Here is a 23,817-nt window from a genome sequence, read left to right as displayed (position 1 = left end):
TAATATACTGATAAGGGATTTTATGTCAAAAATAAAATAATCTGAAACTGGACATAATGGTATATGCCTATGATCGTGACACCCAAGAGACCAAGGCAGGAGGACTGTAAGTTTGAGGCCAGCCTGGCTATGTAATGAGTTCTAGACTAGCCTGGGTTACACGAAGAGACATTGTCTCAAAAAACAAAACAAAGACAAAAACATAATGTAGCATAAAATGAAACAAAAATCATTTTTACCACCAGCTTAAATTACAGGGCAATTTTAAAATTTGCGACTAGCTCATTTCACTATTATTGGACATTTTTGCATGCTTGCACACGTCACTTAAAACAAATTTAACAAAATAACCATCTCAAAATGTATTGGAATTTCTGAGAATAAATGTCTTGTTTCCTTCTGTTAGTTTTATGTATGTATATTTTTGAGGTTGATAAATAGGGTTTATTTCTTACTACAGGTCACATTAAAAAGTATTGATTTTGATTTTTTCTTAAAATTTATAGGATAATAAATAACATTTAAAAGTACTCATTCCTAATCTTTTTCTTTTGGTTAATGAGCATCAGTGTGTTCATTTTGGATTTCTGGTACAGGGTAGAGATTCCCAAAGAAACAAAACCTTTTGGTGGGTTGAACTATCCCCCATCCCCACCCCATGGCTGTCCTCTGAGAGGTGGGGCAGCCAGTGAGAGTGCAGTTAGTCTGGCTCACCTTCCTGGGGTACTTGTATGGTGCTGTCACTGACTTCACATGCTGCTGTAGCTCTTTGATAAGCTGTTCTTGATCATGTGACAGGAACTCTGGGGTGAGGACAATAAATGCCTTCACCACCTGCAAAATGGAAGTGGAGGTCAGATGGGTGTCAACTCAGTCCATATACAGCTCGATAAGTCAATGGACAAGACCCACTGTAGGCTTGAGTTGAGGTTTGAGACTAGAGGTTATGTGTAGGAACCAGGTTCAAATCCCTGTCCTCCCCATTGCCACTGCATGCATTGGAAAAACACCTGGTCTCTCCTACCCTTAACTTTCTTCTTTGTGAAATAGGTACAATAGAAGTTAATGCCTAACAGGGTTATTTTTTAAAGGTCCATAAGAAAATACAATATGTTTGAAACATGTGACCTATTTAAATTTGTTATTACTACCGTAGCCATTATTAATATCAGTATGCATTTACTGTGTATACTGTTCTGTGTCCAGAACTCAATGGGCAATAATAATCAACGTAATAAATTAAAACAGCAGTGACTGTTAACAATATTGTGACGATTTTTATTTTACACCACTAGCTATACACCCATTTGCCTCCTTACTTACACGAGTCCTGGTACACAGAAGTGCTCACTAGACATTGTTGAGGCAATGAATGCATGTTCTGAAACTCACATTTGTGTGTGTGTGTGTGTGTATGTGTGCCACGCTACTGTGACTTCTCTGCAAAGATGTACTATAACCAGGAACCAAAATAAACCCCCTCCCCCCTCAGTTGCTTTTTGTCAGGATATTTTACCACAGCATCAGAAAGGAAACTAAAGTACCCACTGAGTTATCCCCAGGCATCTAAATCCTTTATGCTCTGCTTTCTTTCCCCTGCTTTCACTCTAGGACGTAGGCAAGTTACTTAAACTCCCTGCACCATTCTTTGCTATACCGAGGATGTGAGACGAGTCCTTGGGGCACTGGGTTTTGATTTACTTACTAATTTTTGTACCACATCTCCAGCCTCAGGCTGTTAGGTTAAAAAGTATTGATTTTGATTGTTTCTTAAAATTTACAGGATAATAAATAACATTTAAAAGTGCTCTTTCCTAATCTCTTTCTCTTGGTTAATGAGCATCAGTGTGTTCATTTTGGATTTCTGGTACAGGGCAGAAATTCCAAAAGAAACAAAACCTTTTGGTGGGTTGAACTGTCCCCCATCCCACCCCATGGCTGCCCTTTGAGAGGTGGGGCAGCCAATGAGAGTGCAGTTAGCCTGGCTCACCTTCCTGAAATGATCTGCCACAGGGGAGCTCATTCGATCTCAACCTTCTTCAGACCACACCATCTGTGCGTAAGTGCACATGAACACCAGTGGTCTGAGTCCCATCCTAGGTCCCCAGGTTATGCTAAGGCCTTGGAAGTCTCCTGATCTCTGTCTCTCCAGCTCCTGCATGCAACAACAGGCTTCTGGGCCCTCCTTACCTCTCCTCGTTCCTTGTCCGGGCTGTTCACCACCGCAGACTCTGCCACCGCTGGGTGCTCCAGCAGGGCATTCTCCACCTCTGCAGGCCCGATGCGGTACCTGGAGGGGCAACAGTTCTGAGTGTATGCCAGGGCTACAGAGAACCATCCCTTGCACCTTGTTCTTTGAGGGTCACAAGGGTACTTGACACCAAAGGGTGAGGTTGTAGACTTGAGAGTAGTATTTTGGACTCAAAATATGAAGACCAGGGCATTTGGTATTAAAACTACATGGCTCAGATGTTCCTGGGGGTAGCTTGCTCCTGGTGAGGGAGGTGGCAGAGTGATAGCTTCTTGTGGTGCTCTTAACAGAGCTTCTCTCAGCACCAGAGGCCGTCAGGACCCTCAAATCCTAGCAAATGCTGTGCATCTCAGCGTGCAACTTTATCTTTTTTGTTTGTTTGCTGTTTGTTTTTCTTTCTATCCTTTTTTTCTAGGTACTAGGGATTGAATTTAGGTCCTCACACATAGATGGCATGTTCTTTATTACTGAAGGCTTATTCACAGCCCCTTTAAAATTTTGACATAGAAAGGGTTTTAGGAAGTTTCCCAGGCTGGCCTTGAACTCACTGCATTGCCCAGGCAGCTTTGGATTTGGGAATCCACCTCACCCTTCTGTGTGTTGGGGGTTATAGGCCCGTGTCACTACACTACAATCTCAGCTCCTCCTCATAGCTATGTAATTCCCCCTCCTTAAACTTCATTTTTACTCTTTTGGCTGCAGGGGTGGATGGTCCAGGTACTCAGGTATCAGGACATCCCAGGTATGGCTCTGATCAGGGTCAGGCTGAGCGTCTCCTCACCAAGGAATGGAAGAATATCAGGTAGCCAAGGTGTCATGAGACATTTGAGGTTGTCAAAAACCAGCCCAGGGCCTGTCACACCTACCCGGAAGCATTGATGACATCATCGCCCCTCCCCAAGAACCAGAAGTAACCGTCTTCATCAATGGTCGCTCTATCCCCAGTATTGTAAAAATCCCCACACTCCACTTCAGATGTCTTCTCGGGACTATTCTGCAGAGAACAAAGTGCCTTTGTTGAAGTAGTGAGCTTAGAGTTGAGCTTTGGGGTCATGTTGGAGTTTGAATTCTGCACATGGCACCTGGACAAGCCCAAACACTGTGGGCTGCAGCTCCATCTGTGAGGACCATTCAACTCAGATTTAAAAAAGAGCATCTTACTTTTATGCAACTCTCCGCCAGAATAATGTTTCCATTCTGAGCTATACGCTCAGTGTGTTCAGTGCAGGGCAGCTGGGAAGAACAGCAGCAGTAGTGAATTCCCTTCACTAAGCGCTACCTAGTTTGATCATCATGGGAGTCCTATGAGACAGGCGCTTCATAACTTAAGCTTTTTTTGTATAACAATACAAAATGATATAAAGTAAGAACAATAATTAGAATAAAAAAACAATACCAAGAAATCTCATAGGCCTTTTATCTAGTTTCCTCCAATGGTAACGTCTTTCAAAACTATTATTCAATATTCCAATCAGGATATGAACATTGATCCATTCTCTGACCCCTCTCAGATTTCTTGTGGTTTATGTGTGTGTATGTGTGTGTCTGTGTGCACATGTGTTATGAACTTGATCGCAGACATGATTCCTCATCCTGATACCATAGCAGCCAGCCTGTAGAGCAGTGCCACCACCAGATGATCCTTCACAAGGCACTCTGTGTAAGTCCACTCACTCCTTTTGCTCCACAAGCTCTAGTTTCTTTCTTGACATGTAATAGTTGAACATATTTGTGGGCTCAGCACACATATGATGGGTAATGGCCAAATATGGAAAAACAACTGAATTAAAATTCACCAGAAAGTTTGAAAACGGGGAACTGAAAATACAGCAGCTGAAAAAAAAAGTCCTCAGAGAGATAGAGACAGAGACAAAGAGACAGAGGCGTTAGAGGCTCAGAAGGAGGGGAAGGGGTGAGGCAGAGTTCAAATACATTATGGCAGAAAAAGCTTCCAAACATGAGGGAAGTGAAACAAGCTGCGTCACATGGTCTCACGGATACATATGATCCGAAACAGGCAGTTTACAAAGTCAGAAAGCAGATGAGAGCTAGCCGGATACTGCAGTGAGGGGTAAGCACTGGATGGTACTGCTCATCAGGTGCAGAGTTGGAGGGTATAGATTTTCTGGAGACAGACTATGGTGAGGGTTTCCTGAATTGTTTGCATGCCATTGAGGTGCACATTTGAAAATGGAGGCGTGAACTTTATTTATATTCTATTTTACTTCAAACAAACAAACAAACAACAAAAATCCAGGTCTCATTGGAGGAGTTCTTACACTGACCTCCAGGGAGCATTGAGTTATGCAATATAGTTACCAAAACAACTATGTGGATCTTAGTCTTAATTCTCAGAAACAAAACTCTAAGAGGGAGAAAAGAAAACTGAACACACACACACACACACACACACACACACACACACACACATTTCGTGTTATAAATAATATAGAATACCTAAGTTTGGGAATCATGGATGTGAATGTACATGTGGTTCTCATAACTGCCTATTGCAATTATTTGGGATTTATAAACACCTACAGGATCTGCTCCCTGAGGCTGTGGTGTGAAGACAGTCATAAAGCCATGTGAGGGCTGTGTGGAGAAAGGAGATGGAGCCTGAGATTAGTTTCAGAGTCTGGTCACCCTTCCATGGTCTTGAAGTCCAAGAATCCCCTCTTGAGATCACCACTAACCAGGATAGTCAGAGTTTGTTTGATCAGCAACTTCAGCAGGTTTTCTCCCAGTTTAATCCAGCTTTCTGCAGTCCCCCAATTTCTAATCTAGGGTATGACACTTAAAAGATGCAGCTCCTAGACCTGCATTGATCATTTGGCATGGGTAAGATGTGCCACACTTTAGTTTTCCCTTTGAGAAGGGACAACTGGGCTTATTGGGGTCAAGTCTGGTGACTCGTGAGGTCAATCTTCTTTCTACCCCACCATTTAGCTCTTAAATCCCCAGTGGGCTAGAACAGAAAGACTGCGACAGAGCCCAGAGCTTGGATAAGTGTAGTTAACATGGACTGTGTTAGGCTAGAGTGAAGAGAAGATGACTCAAGAAGTCTCAGGGTGCAGAGCCACCAGCACACATTCTTGAGGCTGGGTTGGGTGGGACGCTGTTACCTCATATTCCACAAAGAGGCCTAGAGGCCTGGTGGGCTTGATCCTGAAGCCAATGTATCCTTCAGTGTTCGGTGGGAGGATGTTGCCCTTTTCATCGATGATCTGGAACAAGAAACCTGTGAATCCCACAGTGTAGGACTCACCCAGCCCTCTGTGCCACTACTTGGCTCACTATAAGACACTAGTAAGATAAATGGGACCTACTCATGGAGAAGCTGTCAGAAAATAGAATAAAACTCTCAAATTCTTTGAAATTAGCAAATATTAGAACCAAAGACCAGGGGTTTTTGTTTCATGGGAATGTAGATGTTACTGACATGTTTCCAAACTGGAAAACAGTGTCACCTGGGAGTATTACTTCTTTTTCTTTCTCATGCACTGTGTGTGACACATCTCTCAGTCAAGTGAGCTGCATTAGTATCCAAAGTACCTCTCACTCAAAGCTTCCACAGATGCCAGGGGAAACAGGAAGAAAGGAGTAGGATGACTGGGTGATGGTGTGGCTGGTCCTACCACCTGCCATCACACATGATTCCAACCCCAGTGAGCTATAAAGTGCTCCCCACCAGCATCCTAAGACCAGACCTGTATGTCAAAGGGTAAAATGGCCTTCCCTATGGAGCCTCGCTTGATCTTCATTTCCCGGAGGGTGGCACAGCTGATCCCCTGTTTACAAAAGAAGACCAAGGTTGGTCATGTGGCCAGAGTCACATGCATGACCTCTGATAGAGTCATTGTTGAGAGTAGGATTCAGGTTCAAGACATTGACCCAATTCTATTCAAAGGGCACTTATTATTCCCAGCATGGGCAGGATCTGTGCTACATAGACTGTTTTGGTAAAATCATCAGACAAGTATGTAGCCAATATCTAAAATATTCAATGTATTATAGGCCCTGAGATAGCAGACATTATTAGCTAGAAGAATACTAGGACGTGACTTCATCCAGTCTTTAGACTTTAATAGCAAATGTCTGGGGAGATGACCACTAATGGAGCCCTTGAGTTTCACAAGGTGCATGATACTGTAAATATCCTGACCATGTGCTAGCTCAGTGACACTCTGAGATATCATTAAGTGTATGCATATGTATGTGTGCATGACTGTGTGCTTGTGTATAGGTGACAGATACAGAAACACTTTGTTTCCTCATCTACTACCACTATAATCTCAATTTAACCTGCCTTGCTCTCCTCAGCATCCAGACATGAACTTTGAAAGTCAGTTCTCAATCAGCTCTTCATGTGGCTGCTCTAGGCTGTGAGGGTGGAATTGGCAGGATTTGATGACAGTGGTATCTGTATTTCACATGAGACCTTTCTATCCTCCTACCCCCATGGGACATCCCTGAACTAACAGTCTCAGGCACAGTGTCAAAATGTCTTCTTACATTTTGCGTAACAGCTTCCAGCTCATCAGCCTCTCAGTGAGTTGATGAGCTATACATTTTCTTTCTGCAAATTTGGGGTTACTTATCTTTGAACCCCAAAGCCCCTCCCCCTCATTGGCTTTCAGTGGCGCTGTGCACAACAATGACATCAGCACACACTGGGTGTGCTCTGTAGCTGAGCCCACTGAAATGGTGCAGAAGGGACCTGGTCACCTACCGTTTCTGACTGTCCGTAGACCTCATGAATGAGGAGGCCTGTCCTTTGCTTCCACTGCTCATACTCCTCAGGCAGCAGGCTCTCCCCACCAGTTGTGCAGTGCTCCAGGGTGGGGAACCTGAGACTTAGCGGAAGGCAAATATGTCAGACCATGGATGCTTTGCAGGAAATACAAAGCATCAAGAGCCTACAGCTTTGCCATTCTGATCATTTATCTGCTTGCTTTCTCATTTTTAAACCTACTTTCTGTCATTTTACTGCTTGTCACAGCAAGACAGATACCTTTCCTCTTTGTAAATCTCTGATAATGTTTCAGGCAGGGGATGAGTGAGTGATAGAAAAGATGTTGAGTCATATCACTGATGTTTTGGTTTTGTTTGGATATTGATGTAACAAGAGGGAGACAAGAACTCATAAGACTCATATGAAGCCTAGGAAATCTTCCTATGTGTCCAAGAGGGACAACTTTGTAAGTTATAAATACTCAGGTAAGAGACTTCAAGGGAAGCTAGGGTATAGCAGAATTCACTATACTGCCTTCTGTGAGAGATTGGCTGTGCTCACTGAGGGCCTTTTCTATTTCTGCATGAGTGTTGAAAGTTAGGGCTAGAAAAGACTTGAGTAGGACATCAAGGCAGGTTGGGTCAGTTGTAGAAAAATATGAAAAAGAAACAGAAAACAGAATTTGAGAGAGAGAGAGAGAGAGAGAGAGAGAGAGAGGGAGAGAGGGAGGGAGAGGGAAAGAGAGAGAGAGAGAGAGAGAGAGAGAGAGAGAGAGAGATCCAGAAGGAAGGAATTAGGAATTATAGGGCAGAACTTTAGGTAAGTGTTCACAGAACATACAACCTCTCTCCCTCTTCCCTCATGGAATGTTCCCAGACTGTAAAAGATACTACAAAATTGTATTATTTGGAGAAAATGAGAGGGAAATGACTGAGGTTTGATTTAGCTGGCTAAATTTGGAGCCTAGCCACCTATTAGGATTAGAGAGGTACTGACATCAGAGTTTCTAGAATATGTGTATATGTCCAGAGTCTTTAAGGAGCATATTTCAAGTTAGCTAAAGATCAACTCCAAACACAGAGAAGAATCAATGTCAGGAGCCATAATGGGACAAGCTAATTATTAGCAGATAATCATCCTGAAATGCTTGCCGTGGATTATTATGTAATCTCTGACAAAGCAAGGCTGTGAGGGACTTATTTTAGGAAAGATTCCTGCTATTATTATTATTATTAAACATATGTAACAATCACTAAGCAATAGCACACCCCCTTTGGAGCAGATCTCTGGAGACCCACGAAGGTGTACTGTCTTGTAGTGATGCTATATAGACAGATAGATGACTTAGGACTTAATGATTATCCTATAAGAATTCTTAAAATTATGTCAACGATTATTAAGCTCTTTTATAGTGGGACTGCTATTAGGTCCCTTTCTGATAGTTAAAACTGCAATGAGAACTCTGCCAGTCTCCCGAGTGTCATCAGTTAATTGCTCTTAGATAGTAACCAACTCTCTCCTACTAAGATCATATTCCAATGAGGTTGTAAAACAATTAACCAAAGGTCACTAAAAGGGAACTCACGATTTATTATAGGTGCTAGGACAGAAGAGAAAACATTGCCTGGGTTTATCTATACAAAACTTCACTAATTTCTTAGTTATAGTTTTAAACCTTCAGTGAACCTGTGGAGTTAGACAGGCGATAGATGATTAGCTAGATAATTGCTCCTAATGGATATGCATGTAATCATTCTGTGTTGTAAACTTCTATTTCAATTTATGATTTGAATTTTGGTGTGAACTTGTGATGAACTTTGTAACATGTGACCATGTACTCTGAAAGATGCATAAGTACTGAAGACAAAGACAAAGAGAGAAGTAGTCCTGGTAGATGTAGAGGTTTGTTAGGAGCCGTTCATCCCTTCCTTTCCTTTTCCTCTGCTTAGAATTTTTCCTTTGTTAGAAGTTTTTTCTTTTCCCCACTTAGGACCTTTCCACTTTTTCTCTTAGATAGCTTTCATAGGAAACTTTTTACACTTAGCAATAAACTCTATGATAACTTCTTTAAGTGTCTTTTTCTCCCTGTGACCTCAGACTAGCAGAGGTAAGTTAGAGCCCAGCAGCTCCTGTTGAGAGAGTACAAAGGCTATTTACCTAATCCTCTGCTGTTTTGGGGCTAAGGTATTAGTGCCAGAAACTGTAGTTTCTGGCTTCAGAGGATACCAGAGGGCAGGTCAGCTATAGTGGCATAGTAAGTAAGCTTTAGTAATGTAGATAAGTAAGATTTTATTAAACAGCAACCCTAAATATCTCATAAGGCCCAAGGTCTTATCCTGAATCTCATAAGACCAAGCTTTACCACCCCCTTCCCCCGCTCCACCCTTGGCCACTGGATGCTCTTCTACTTCCCATCCCCCATGGCTTCCTCAAGAAGAACCAACAAGAAGAAAAAAGAGACTCCTGACTCCCTCTTCTCCTCCCACTGAGCCGGGGCTGGACCCCAGCAAATTAACACTCCACATCTGTTGGGTTGCAAAATTTAACTGACATGAGCAGATATGAAAATTATGTGCAACAAGGGAAACCCTTCAATCTTGACAGAGAGAGCATAGTCTGGTTTAATACTTGGTTTAATACTTTGGAAATATTGAAATTGCTTGTAGCATGACCTAGGAACTTGTACTCTAGAAAAATGTCAGAAAACATCTGTACTTGGGTTTCAAGCACCATATGTAAGTGCAGTACTGGTTACCAATAAATGTCAGAAAACATCTGTACTTGGGTTTCAAGCACCGTATGTAAGTGCAGTACTGGTTACCAATATCCCCCAGTCAAAAGCTAACTACATCTCCATTAATGGTAGGATGATAAAAGAAATTGTTATACTTATTATATAGCAATGAAGACAAACTAACCATAAAATACATAACATGAATAAACTGCAAAAACTTGATGTTGGAAAACAGTCAGATGCCACAGAATAATGTATGATTATATATATAAAAGTTGAAAGAAAGAAAAGCAGACCCATTTTTCTTAGAAATATTCCATTAGTTGCCAAGCTATCAAGGAAAATAGAGGACTGAGAATAGACAGTCACTTTATTTAGGGAATACAAGGAGGCACATAGAAGTCTCTGAGGCATTGATGGTATTCTATTTTTCTGACACACGTGAGTGATTGAGTGATTGCATAGGCATCCTTAATAGTTCATTAATTTGTAAATTTAGGTAATTTTGTATTTTTGTGTTTGTATGTCACAAATAAACCCACATACAAATGGGGTCCAGGCATTAAATTTCCTAATTAGGCTGATAATTACACACACACACACATACACACACACACACACACACACACACACACGCACACACACACACGCACACACACACACACAGAGAGAGAGAGAGAGAGAGAGAGAGAGAACAACAAAGAACCAAAGGAAAAACAAACCTTTGCATAGCAGAAACATTAAAATTCTACCCAAAGATTGCAGTTACAAGCCAGTGCTACATACTTAGAGATTTTCTGCTGAAGAACCATTCGATACACGGCTGGGGCAGCAAGGCATTGAGTGATGGGGTATTTGAACAATGCCTGGAAATGAAGGGATAAAGAATTTTACTTTTGTAGCTAAGGTTAAAAATATCAGCCAACGATTAACATTTAGGTTATGATCTCTCCTCCAGGTAGGGCTACATATTTCTTGGTTAATTTCTTTAATACATGCATACTATACATGGATTTCATTCATGGTGGGGACAAATGCAAAAAAAAACAAAAAACAAATCAATGTTCCTGATAGTATAAAGGGTAGATACTAACAGAGGAGATTTTTAAAAAGAATGTGTGATAAGGTGGAAGTTGGTTGATGTCATGAGAGAATGTAGACTTCTCTCAAGTACGCAGCAGAGGGCAATAGATTGGTTGGGTGCTCCAAAGAGCTTATGAAGGAGGTGGCATTAGGCGGATGTTATGAAATGATCACCATGTCTACAGACAGAGAGCTCAGGATACTCAAGAAGACAGGAGGGCTAACAGGGAAAAAGTCTCGGGAACTAAACAAACATTTTGACAAAGTAGAATAACACCGCCTTAGATGCAGAGTAAAGAGCTAGAGGTGTATACAGGAAGACTAAGATCGAAGCTACAGGATGTAAAGTACTTAATTCTCATTGTTATTCATTAGAGACGGGATCATTGGAACTGGGAGAGTAAGGAGCATCAAAGAGAACATGTGTCTTAGAGTATAGTCATATGTTACAATAGACTACAGTTGAAGTGTAATATTTGGGACAGTGTACTTCAACTAATACCTCACTGGAATCAATCAGGTTTGAACTTTTGGCTTCTGTTTCAGAAGTGTCTCATGTTCATATCCTCTCTGTAAATTTGAGTTTGACCCACACCTGTGCTCACTGCCTTCATCACAAACATGTCATCTCCATCCCCATATCCTGCCCCACCCAAATAGCAGCCACGTGTATATGTGGTCTTACTCCAAGTAGATGAGGCAAAGTACTGAGATGAGTCATAGATTACTTATAACCAGAGGTACATGTAGTGAGCACCTACTAGGCATCAATCTCTAAAAAATGATCTTAACATGGTCATTTCGAATCATTGTCTTCTGAGTGGCCCTTGGCTCTCTGTGACAGAAACACACTTAGTGGAAACTTCTTAGTGAAAAATAGAATACAGGTGTCTGTATACTTAGGTTGCTGTTGCATTCTAATAAGCGTATTATGCATTTAAATATGAGAATTATTCACCTAACTACTCAACCCTAGCATAGCAGCACAGTCTATCTTAGACCTTCATTCATGTCACCTTGTTGGGTTATTTTTTCCTGGATTGATGTGAACAACTTGTGTTTCAATGACACAGACTCCCCCACCTCCCCAAAAGATTCAATTCAAGTCCAGCTTGGAGAACTAATGAATTGTTGGGTGTACTTACAGGGGTATGGTTGAGGGGTTACCTACAGGAATGTGAGTGACCTCTACATAGCTGTATCAACTGGAAAGTCCTACAGTGTGTGAATGGTGACGTCTTGAAGTTGCATAGAAGGAATATCCCTTCAATTAGCCTTCCACCTCCTACAAATGTACTCTAGCACTTCCTCACACTGTCTGCAGCTGGACAGGATTATATGCAACTTTGGAGGACCAGGAGAGAACATGTGGCTGTTACTTAAAGCAGGGCTCTGGTCTCATTTCCCAAATGCCTTCTACCAAGGAATGTGAATAGCCCAGTTATGGAAGGGCCTCATAAGTGCAGGTAGTCACAGCTGCTCTGATTTTGAGATGGCACTGACATTATCATGCCCATTATGTCATGCTTCATTAAACCCTTTTTATTCATGAGGTGACTAGGAGATGGGCTTGCTGCATCATGTAAGACTATTATTCTGTATTTCAGTAACTCAAGGGAAGATCTAAGTTGAAAGTTTTATATGCAGTTTTTACTTCAGTGTGGCCTCTATTTATTTATTTACACTGGATCTTGGAAAGAAAAGACTGGATTCTGCCCAGAGTTTTGATGGTCATATGTACTACTATCTTCTGTGTTTACTGGAGAAATGTAAGTGTAGAAGATTGGCTCAAAAGGGAAAGAAACTCAGGGGCATAACCTTAAGGGACTGAAGGGCTCAGGAATAGGCTGAGAAAACTGTGGTGTTTTGTGGACTGTTAGGTGGGGAGCAGGCATGTCTTCTAACAGATCCTAAAAAGAAGGAGCATAGCTGAGTGAGGTTGGCAGAAAAAAAAATTATTTCCTGAATTTGAAGAATAAATGGCTTTACTTTTATCTTTATATCCCATTTGCAACACTAGACTGAAAATACATTAAAATTTGTTATTAAAAATACATAAAAGGCCTGCAGACATCACCTACTCAGGTGCAGATCACAGCAGTCAGAAGAACAGATGAGTGACTCATTTGCCAGATCAACTGACCTATTCCCCAGATTCAGTTCCCAAAGATCCATTACCCACATCTCACTGCCCTCCACATGGCTGGGTCCCTAACTCCCATCTCTGGAAGACTTCAGATGCTCAGGTGCAGACCACACTAGTCAGAAGAACAGGAACCCCTTGCTGCACCAAAGGCCAAGGTAGCCACAAGATGTCCAGCTTCCAACCTGGCCAGAGATTCCCTACTGGGTCTGAGGTTACACTGGCCTCCAAAATCAAGGCCACCATGACCAGAAGACCAAAGAGGAAAAAGAAACCAAGGAACACAATACACTTCTGTCTTGGTTAGGATTTTGTTGCTTTTAAGAGACAGCATGATCAAGACAACTTTTACAAGAAACATTTAGTTGGGGCTGGATTACAGTTTCAGAGGTTCAGTCCATTATCATCATGGTAGGAAGGATGGCAGTATCTAGGTAGATATGGTGCCAGAAAAGGAGCTGGGAATTCTATATCTTGATCTGATGGCAGCCAGGAAAAGGGTCTCTTCTGCATTGGGTAGAACCTGAGCATCAGACCTCAAAGCTCACCTCTACCATGGCACACTTTCTCCAACAAGGCCACATATATTCCAACAAGGACACACCTTCTAATAATGTCACTTCCTGTGGATCAAGCATTCAAACATACAAGTCTATGGGGGCCAAGCCTGTTCAAACCACCACACCACCCAACAAAGACAAACTCAGAAATCAGCACCTAGACCTGTAGTCATCCCAAACCCAGATACCTAGACACCAGAGTAAGAAAACAATCAACAACATCCAGGGCAATGTGGCACCACCAAAGCCCAGCTATCCTACTACAGCAACTCCTGTATATTTCAATACAGACGAAGCACAAGAAAACAACCTTAAAATCAACTTTATGAAGATGATAGTGGTTCTTAAGGAGGAAATGAAAAAATTCCTTAAATAAATTGAGGAAAAGACAAACATACACCTAGGACACTATGAAAAGACCAAATCTAAGAATAACAGGAGTAGAATAAGAGAATAATCCCAGCTCAAAAACTCAGAAAAATATATTTAACAAAATCATAGAAGAAAAGATTTCTAACCTAAAGAAAGACATGCCTATAGAAGTACAAGAAGCTTACAGAAGACCACATAGATTGGACCAGAAAAAAATCCTCATGTCACATAAACAATAAAAACACTAAGTATACAGAACAAAGAAAGAATATTAAAAGCTGCAGGAAAAAGGTCAAGTAACATATAAAGGCAAACCTTTTAGAATTAATACCTAACTTCTCAATGGAGACTCCAAAGCCTGAAGGGCGTGGACAAATGTCTTGTAGATTCTAAGTGACCATGAATGCCAGCATAGACTATGTATCAAAACTTTCAGTTACCATAGATGGAAAAACATGATAGACTATGACAAAGTCAAATTTAAACATAAATGTATCCACAAATGTAGCTGTACTGAAAGTACTAGAAGGAAAATTCCAACCCAAAAAAGTTAATCACACCCACAAACAGGCAATAAATAATCTCAAACCAGGAAAACCCAAGGGAAACACACACACACCACCACCACCACCACCACCACCACCACTGCTACCACTACTATTACCACCACTACCACCACCAAGGACAACAAAATATCAGGAATTAACAGTAATTGGTCACTAATATCTCTCAATATCAATGAACTCAACTCCCTAATAAAAAGATATAAGCTAATAGAATGGATATGAACATAGCATCTATCTTTCTGCTGCATACAAGAAACACACCTCAACAGCAAGAGGTAAAGGTTTGAGAAAAGATTTTATAAGCAAATGGACCCAAGAAGCAAGCTGATAAAGCCATTCTATTATCTAACAAAAATTAATCAAAAAAGATGGGGAAGGATATTTCATATTAATCAAAGAAAAATCCACCAAGATGATGCTTTAATTCTTAACATTTATGCCCAAATGCAAAGGTACCCAAATTTTAAAAAGAAACACTACTAAAGGTCAAATCACACACTGAACCTCACATGTTCATCATGGGAGACGTAAACACTCCACTCTCACCATTGGACAAGTCATCCAGACAAAAACTAAACAGAAAAATAATGGAACTAAAAGAGGTTATGAATGGACCTAACAAATATCAACAGAACATTTCACCCAAAACCAACAGAATATACGTTCTTCTCAGTACCTCTGGGAACATTCTCACAGATTGGCTACATACTTGGTCACAAAGCAAGTCTCTACCAACCTAAGAAAATTAAAATAATCTCCCTGTATCCTATCAAACCACCACAGATTAAAGCTGGACTTCAACCACAGAAATTACAGAAAGCTTACCAACTCAAGGAAACTGAACAACTCTCACTGAACGACTATGGGCAGAAATAAAGAAAGAAATTAAAGAATTCCTAGAATTCAATGAAATTGAAATCTAAGGGACACAATTAAAGTGGTGACTAAGAGGAAAGTTTGTAGCATTATGTACTTTAAAAAAGAAATTGGAGAGATCTCATATTAGCACATAACAGCACACCTGAAAGCTCTAGAACAAAAAGAAGCAAACACTCTCAAGACAAGTTGATGACAGGAAATAATCAAACTGAGAGCTGATATCAATAAAATAAATTCATACCAATGTATTTTTTATTATTGGTGACTATTGTGAAGGGTGTCATTTCCCTAATTTCTTTCTCAGCCTGTTTATTCTTTGAGTAGAAGAAGGCTACTGATTTGTTTGAATTAATTTTATATCCAGCCACTTTGCTAAAGTTGTTTATCAGGTATAGGAGTTCTATGGTGGACACTTTGGAGTCACTTAAGTATACTATTATAAGTGAAAGATCTGCATGACAAGAACTTCAAGTCTCTGAAGAAAGAAATCGAAGAAGCCCCAGAAGTGGAAAGATATCCCATGCTCATGGATTGTCAGGATTAATATTGTAAAAATGGCCATCTTGCCGAAAGCAATCTATAGATTCAGTGTAATCCCCATCAAAATTCCAACTCAATTCTTCATAGAGATAGAAAGAGCAATTCTCAGATTCATAGAAGATCCTCATAGAAGCAGAAGGAGGGGTGATGGGATAGGAGGTTTCTGGGTGGGGGGAATGGGGAAAGGGGATAACATCCGAAATATAAATAAAATATCCAATAAAAATTAATCTAAAAAAATAAAAAAATAAAATAGAAACAAAGAGAACAATACAAAGAATCAATGAAATAAAGAGTTGGTTCTTTGAGGAAAATCAGCAAGATAGACAAACCCTTATCCAAACTAACTAAAAAAACACAGAGAGAATATCCAAACTAACAAAATAAGAGAAGAGGGACACCAAGGAAATCCAAAGAGTCATTAGGTCATACTTCAGAAACTTGGAATCCACAAAATTGGAAAATCTAAAACAAACGAATAATTTTCTCAATAGATACCATGTGTGAAACTTAAATCAAGGTCAGATAATTTAAATGGACCTAAAGCCCCTCAGGAAATCAAAGCAGTCACAAAAATTCTCTCAACCAAAAAAAAAAAAAAAAAAAAAAAAAAAAAAAAAAAAGAGTCCAAGGCCAGATGGTTTTAACGCACAATTCTACCAGACTTTCCCAGAAGAGATAATGCCAATATTCCTTAAATTGTTTTGCAAAAATAGAAAGAGAAGGAACATTGCCAAATTCATTTTATGACTCAACAGTCACTCTGCTACCCAAACCACACAAGGACTCAACAAATAAGAAAAGTAGTGACCAATTTCCCTCATGAACATTGATGTAAAAACACTTGATAAAAAACTCACACACCAAATCTAAGAACACATCAAAAAGATCATCCACCATAATAAATAGGGTTCATCCTAGAGATGCAAGGATGGATCAGTAAATGAAAATCTGCCATTGTAATCCACTATATAAACAAATAGAAAGAAAAACTCACATGATCATCTCAGACACTGAAAAAGGTTTTTACAAATTTTAATACCCCTTCATGATAAAAGTCTTGGAGAGAGCACGGATACAAGGGAGATAACTCAACATAATATACAACAACCTGATAGCCAATATCAAATTAAATGGAGAAAAACTCAAAGCGATTCCACTAAAATCAGGAACAAGACAAAGCTGCTCACTTTCTACATATCTATTCAATATAGTACTTGAAATCATAGCTAGAGCAAAAAGATGACTGAACCGATCAAGGAGATACAAATTGGAAAGGAAGAAGTCAAATTATCACTATTTGCAGATGATGATAGTGTACATGAGCGACCCCCAAAATCTTACCAGGGGACTTCTACAGCTGAAAAATACCTTCTTCAAAGTAGTTGAATACAAAGTTAAAAAAAATAAAATCAGTACCCCACCTGTTTACAAATAGATTGAGAAAGAAATCTAGGAAACAACACCTTTCACAGTAGTCACATATAATACAAAATATCTTGGGGTAAATTCAAGGAAGTAAAGACTTGTATGATAAAACCTTTAAGTCTCTCAGAGAAGGAAATTGAAGAAGGTATCAAAGGTGGAAAGACCTCCCATGCTCAAAGGACACTCCACAATACCAAATGGACATTTGCTCAACTGTGTTCATAGCAGCTTTACTTATAATAGACAGAAACTGGAAACAACCTAGATATCCCTCAACTGAAGAATGGATAAAGAAAATTAGGTACATTAACACAATGGAGTATTACTTAGTTGTTAAAAACAATGACGACCTGAAATTTACAGGCAAATGGATGAAACTAGAAAAAAATCATTCTGAGTGAGGTTACCCAGTCCCAGAAAGACAAACATGGTGTATGCTGATATATAAGTGAATATTAGATGTAAGGAATAATCATGCTACAGTCCAGAGATCCAGACAGGCTAAGTAACAAGGAAGGCTTAAAGGGGTCACAAGGATATCCCTGGGAAGGAAAATAGAATAGATTTCTTGGGTAGACTAGGGATAGGTGGAGTTGGGAACAGATGGAATTGGGTGAGGGGGACACAGGGAGAATATACTGGGAGAAATGACTGGAATGGCAGGGGTATTTTGGAAGTGAGGTGAAAACCTAGTACAATGGAAATTTCATGGTATTTATGAGAGTAACCCTAGCAAAGACTCCTAGTAATTATAGACACACAGCTTGAACTGGTCTTCTTTGGTAACCAGGCAAGCCCTCACGTAGAAGGATTACAACAACAAACCAGCCACAAAACCTTTGACCTCCACTTTGTCCTGCCTGCAGAGTGTTCTGGGACAGGAGCCTACCATAATCATCATTAGAGAAATCAGAACGACTTCATCCAGCAACTGATGGGAGCTGATGCCGAGTACCACAGCCACATATTAGGTAGAGCTTGAGAAGTCCTGTGGAGGAATGGGAGTAAGGACCAGAAGAACTAGAGGGGTCAGGGACACAAAAGGAGGACAGAATCCACAGAATCAACTGACTGGGAGTAATGTGAACTCACAGAGATCAGGGAACTTGTAGGGGGCTCTGACCTATATCCTCTGCGTGTATATTATGGCTAAGTAGCGTTGTGTTCTTGTGGAAATCCTAACAGTGAGAGCAGGGGGCTATCCCTGACTCTTTTGCCTATTTGTGGGACTTTTACTCCTACTGGGCTGCCTTGTTCAGTCTTGATTAGATAGTATATGCCTAGACTTATTGAAACTTCTTATGCCATGTTTGGTTGATGGCCCTGGGAGTTCTTGCTCTTTTCTGAGAGGAGGCAGAGGGGCTGTGGGCATGGGGGGAGGAGGAATGGGGGAGAAGGTGTGGGAGGAGAGGGAAGGTAAATTATACCCAGGATGTAATATGTAAAAGATGGTAAAAAAGAAGAAAAAATTTATAATACGAAGTGGAATATAAGTCAAAGTAGACAAGCTTTCAAAGTTTTCTGAGTAAATGTAGAGATATACTTTTATAATTATTCAAGTTTAAAATATATGAAAACCTGGGATATATGATACAGAAAAAGAAGAGTTTGGCTTGATGAGTTCAGGGTTGCTTGTATACCAATGTCTCAGAGGCCGGTCGTGTGGCAATGGTGAAGATGACTCAACAAAAGGAGATAGTATGTGGAAGCAGAGAGTATAGTCCAAGAGGTAAATTTACAGGAACTCAAAGGATGAGCAGGAGGGTTTGACCAACCAGCAAGAACACTTGGGAGACTGAGCTTTGAGAGATAAGATTGGACCTAAGGTTGACTTTTGAAAACTCTGGGTATTGCTGTGTTTTCTGAAGAAATGGAAGTGAAGAGATTTGTGCGGAAGGCCATGAAACAAAAATCCCAAAGCTTGATTGACCGAGGAGCTAGGGAGTAGGTTGGGTAAAACAGGTTTTTTCACCAAGCTGAAAACGTTTGGTGGAGAAGCTGATATGAAGGAAGGAAGGCTGGGGAGATTCAAGTGTAGCAGGGTCATGGGAAGTTGATTTTAGGCACAGGAGTATAGAGTATGTGGATGTTTCTAAACTGAGGGAGTAGAGCTAACAGAAACTGAGGACTCAGTAGAAAAGGTTTACCAGCTGAACAATTACTACAGCAGGCTGGAAAGCAAACTGTTGTGGGTGATGGAGGCAGACTCTGAAAAGTGGAGAGCATGTCTGAGCCTTCAGTGAAAGAAATGGTTTGTGGGCCATGAAAAACTCCCAGTACAGTAATGTGCATGGATAGGGTTCATGCAGTGATTCAACTACCATGGCAAGCTTCTCAATATATCAGTGACCACCATTCGGGGAGTGTTTTCTAAGTATCAACTTTAAGCAGCCTAAGACTAATTCCTTTATGCACTTTGCTTATATTATCTCATTAAAGTTCCCAATTTTATGTGCCTATAACTATTTAAAAGCTTATTTGAATTTCTGGGCTGGCTTGACCTTGTGTAGGACTTGTGCCTCCAGACATAGCCACAATGAGGTGCTACATGTAACAACACTGTAATGTCTAGAAAATATTAAGGCCTAGGTAGCAGTTACCTGGCTAGCCTGGCATTATAAATTATAAGGAAACTTTCTCATATGTTTTTGCTGTTATTAGGAAACTTTTTTCATATTTATTATTTATTTATTATTATTTTTTTAATCAAATCATAATTTTTACTTATTCACACAGGGGTTATAAACATAAAAAGGCAGGATGTGGGGAAGGGGATGACACCAGAGCGTGGGTGTTCAGGGGGAATACAGATATCTTTCAGAACATGGTGTCGGCTGGGTGAAGGTTCAGGGGACAGGTCACTATGACTCTGTCTATCATTCACTTGTCCTTATCTAAGTTGGCATTATCTGCCAAGGCTATCTATTTACAAGGTCTATGACTACTCAGGCTGGTAAATTTCCACAAAAGCTGCCTGTTTACAATAGCTTATAGCCATCTGTTTCAATGTTTTTCCACAGAGACCCAAGACTTGGTGTTAGTATACATGTATGACAGGCCTATTGCTGACTTTAGGCCTTCAGTGTGTAAGCAGGGCTGCCCCTGACATCTCATCCCGTCTCTAAGTATAGAAGGGCTGTGGCAATTCTAATCTTGCAAAGGTGGGGATAGAGGCCCGACCTCCAGTAATTGAAGGGGACTTTGTAATGGCTCCAGTCCCCCTGTCGTTGTCCAGTGAGGCATGAGGGCCATACCCATCCCGATGTCTTTTTCCTGGAGAAGGGATACTTTTGACATCAACCCCTATGCAGTCAGGCTTGTCCCTCAGGGAACCCAGAGAGATATTTTTAACTATTATTTATATTATTAGGAAACTTTTTAATGTCAAGATTGATTACATATTCTGTTATGTTCTCTACCCTTGGAAAACAATCATGATAGAAGTCAGCAGAACTGTTTTATGTAGTTACCCACAATAAGCTTGGACCCAAACTACCCACACAATAGCACTTCCTGCACCTATGGATAAGCTTTTGTAAATTGCTCCTGGGATGGACCCCAATATAAGAGAGACACCTGTACCAATAAAGAAACTATTAGGAATAAGATTGAGTAGTGGTCTAGTAAAGTTTAAGTTCCCAAGATCTCCCTGGGGACTGACATCCTACTTGGCAGAAAGAGACATGCATGTAGGTAACTGACATCCTCGTTGGCAAGTAAGACAGGAATGTTAGAGACGTCCTATCCTGTAGATACGTTAGAATATGAATGTTAAACAAGGCAAATCCCCTGCTACAGTTGAATATCCCAACCAATGGGAGCAGGATAAGTGTACAACAAAGACATGAGCCAAACTTAATCTGATTGCTGTTTACCCTTAACTCAGTCTTAATGCAGGGATTTCTCAACAGGTGCTGCTCTTAAAAACCCTACACCTGCAGCTAGGACCTGCTGGGAAAAAGCTCCACTTCTGGCAGTGAATCAATGTGACAGCAAGCAGGAGGCTGCTTGATCATTAGTACAAGATGCTCTTAAAGGGACACCAAGAGCTTCTCATTTTCTCTGGTAAGAAAGCTGATGACTAATCCTGCTGCAAAAACTTCTGTGCCCATGAGAACTGGGTTCAACAGGTAGCTGAGTGTTCTTCCCTTGAAATTACAACTGGAGAAAGTAAGAAAAAAAATCTTTTGTCTACTTTAAATGAATGTGGTCACTAGATCTTTATTTCTGACCAATCTTAAATGTGTAAGTTTATTATGTTCTATATGTCTTGGTTATACATTATTGGCTTATATGTTATTGGGAATGGTTTTTCCGGCACTCTTCCACAACCTCTGTCTCTTTCAGTCAGCCTTGGTTAGATTTTTGTCAACCTGACACAGGTTAAGATCATCTGGAAAGAGGGAAGCTCAGTTGAAAATATGTCACCACCAGATTGGGCCATAGGCAAGTCTGTGAGGGCATTTTCTTGATTAGTGATTGATATAGGAAGGTCCAAACCACTATAGTGGTTCCAAACCTGAGCATGTGGTTCTGAGTTGTAAAAACACAGCAGGCTGAGCAAGCCATGGCGAGCAAACCAGTAAGCAGTGTTCCTCCACGGTCTCTGCATTAGCTTCTGCCTCCAAATTCCTACCTTGAGTTTCTTCCCTGTTTTCCTTTCATAGTGGATTGTGAATAGATTGTGGATTGTGTAAGCCAAAGAAACCCTTTCCTCTCTAAGTTACTTTTGGTTGTGGTGTTTTTAATCACAACAATAGAAGGCAATTAAGAACATTTTATCTTATCTTCCATGGTAATCTCTGAGCAGTGTGTGTGTGTGTGTGTGTGTGTGTGTGTGTGTGTGGTGTGTATGTGTGATATAGATATTCCATTTATGGCTGAAGACTTCATGATATTTTTATTCTCTACACTCTGACTAGTTGTGAGTCTCTATAGCCATGGCCCTACATCTATACATACACTGGCAGGAATAATTAGGCTTAGTGAGTTACAAAAAGAATACACATGGTTGAAAGCAAGAAGTGGTGAAGGACATTGGAGGAGAGGCAGTGGGGATGGATTTCACCAAAATACATTGTATACATGTATGATATTATTAATCAACAAATAAAAGTGTATTTCAGAAGTCTACTTGTCAGATAGGGAAGCTAAGGCTATGATTGGTGACTAAGATGCTAATCAATATCAAAGATGGAATAAAAACTAGGCTTGTCATAATCCAAGGGCTTATTTTTGAACACTTTATTACAATGAGTAACATCCTACCCCCCCCCCCCGACTCCCACATACCCACACCTGCTACACGGTCCTGGCAGAGTCAGGACCCAGGGATTTTGGCTTAGCCTCATTGCTTTAGTTTCCCAACATCCATATTATGGGTTTTCTACCTATACAGTATGATCCATAAATCTGAGGAGTAGCCCAGAAAGATGCATCTATTCCAGCTCACGTTATGATCTGATCCTGATACTGTGACTCGGATTCAGTGTCCCACACAGCTAGAAGCTCAGAAACAGGGTCACTTTAATTATGCAGCCTTTTTGGGTTTAACTGAATCTTTTTCAGCTGAGGCCAGCTTTGAGAAACACACAGTTTTTTCTGAGAGTGCTTTAGTTTCAGTAAGTGGGTCTTCTTACCTCTACAATGACTTTGGGGTCGAACTGAGGGAGGTGGTGGATGAAGAGTGTGGCTCCTGATGTCCATGGTTCGATCAGGCTCCCCACAGTAGCCAGAATCCATCCTGGGTCTGACATGCACCACAAGACGTCAGATGTCTTCAGGCTTAAAAACTTTCTGCTAACTCAAAAAAACAGTGACTTCAGCTATAGTACCATGGGAATATGTCAGCAAGGGCTGTGAAGACATTCTCAGCCAAGGAATCACCCCTCCCATTCATTTTAAGTGATTTGTGTGGGGGCTCCAGAGTACCAAAGGTTTCCCACCATGTCATACTTCCTGGACACATGTTTCTGAATTTAATTCCCTGCTAATGACCCCCTAGACTTTGCTAGAAAAGCTGGGCCTGCCTGGGTCTTCCTTGTATCTTCCTGGGTCTGAGTCAGTCACTGATATAAGACTTGGTAATTCTGGAAGCATCCGTATAGCAAAAACAGTAGCTATATGGCATGATGAAAGACTAATCTAACTAGAACTGCTTGAAGCCTAACCCTGGACTGCTCTAGGTCCTGAGCTGATAAGTCTTCTATTCACACTTTGGCTTAAGGGGTTTTGACTTTTCATTCTTTGCAATGAGGGGCAATTAGTCAGAGGGTAATAGCCAGAAGATGAAATGGAGGGGGTTCTTGCTTGTCTGCCTTCTCTTGCTCCTGTGTTGGTTAATAAGTTAGAGAATGATGCTCAGTCTGTTCTTAATAATAACAGTTGGAGAAGAAGATAAGAGGTAGAGACAATTGGCTTAATTTATTGAAATGATTCACCAAAGCTTAGATTTAGCTCTCCCCACCTCTCTCACTCTCTCTCATTCTCTCTCATCCTCTCTCCCCCCTCTCCCCTCTCTCCCCCC

General features: G+C 40.7%; 1 protein-coding gene across 1 annotated transcript in view; it reads right to left on the bottom strand.

The window, feature by feature from the left end:
- Positions 1 to 23,115, bottom strand: part of Acsm1 (acyl-CoA synthetase medium chain family member 1) — a 24,331-nt gene extending 1,216 nt beyond the window's left edge. Inside the window, exons 1-8 of the mRNA XM_028764161.1 lie at positions 22,931 to 23,115; positions 10,507 to 10,586; positions 6,984 to 7,107; positions 5,962 to 6,042; positions 5,377 to 5,478; positions 3,118 to 3,245; positions 2,191 to 2,290; positions 715 to 834 (exon numbers count right to left, since the gene is read on the bottom strand). Of these exons, the coding sequence (XP_028619994.1) occupies positions 715 to 834; positions 2,191 to 2,290; positions 3,118 to 3,245; positions 5,377 to 5,478; positions 5,962 to 6,042; positions 6,984 to 7,107; positions 10,507 to 10,586; positions 22,931 to 23,047 (852 nt within the window). The 5' untranslated portion in view covers positions 23,048 to 23,115. The remainder of the gene's footprint in view (positions 1 to 714; positions 835 to 2,190; positions 2,291 to 3,117; positions 3,246 to 5,376; positions 5,479 to 5,961; positions 6,043 to 6,983; positions 7,108 to 10,506; positions 10,587 to 22,930) is intronic.
- Positions 23,116 to 23,817: the final 702 nt, after the last annotated feature.

This window comes from Grammomys surdaster, unplaced genomic scaffold, assembly GCF_004785775.1.
Source record: "Grammomys surdaster isolate TR1022 unplaced genomic scaffold, NIH_TR_1.0 142, whole genome shotgun sequence".
Taxonomy (NCBI): Eukaryota; Metazoa; Chordata; class Mammalia; order Rodentia; family Muridae; genus Grammomys; species Grammomys surdaster.
The sequence above is the reverse complement of the archived record's forward strand: the minus strand, read 5'-3'. Positions and strand labels throughout refer to the sequence as shown.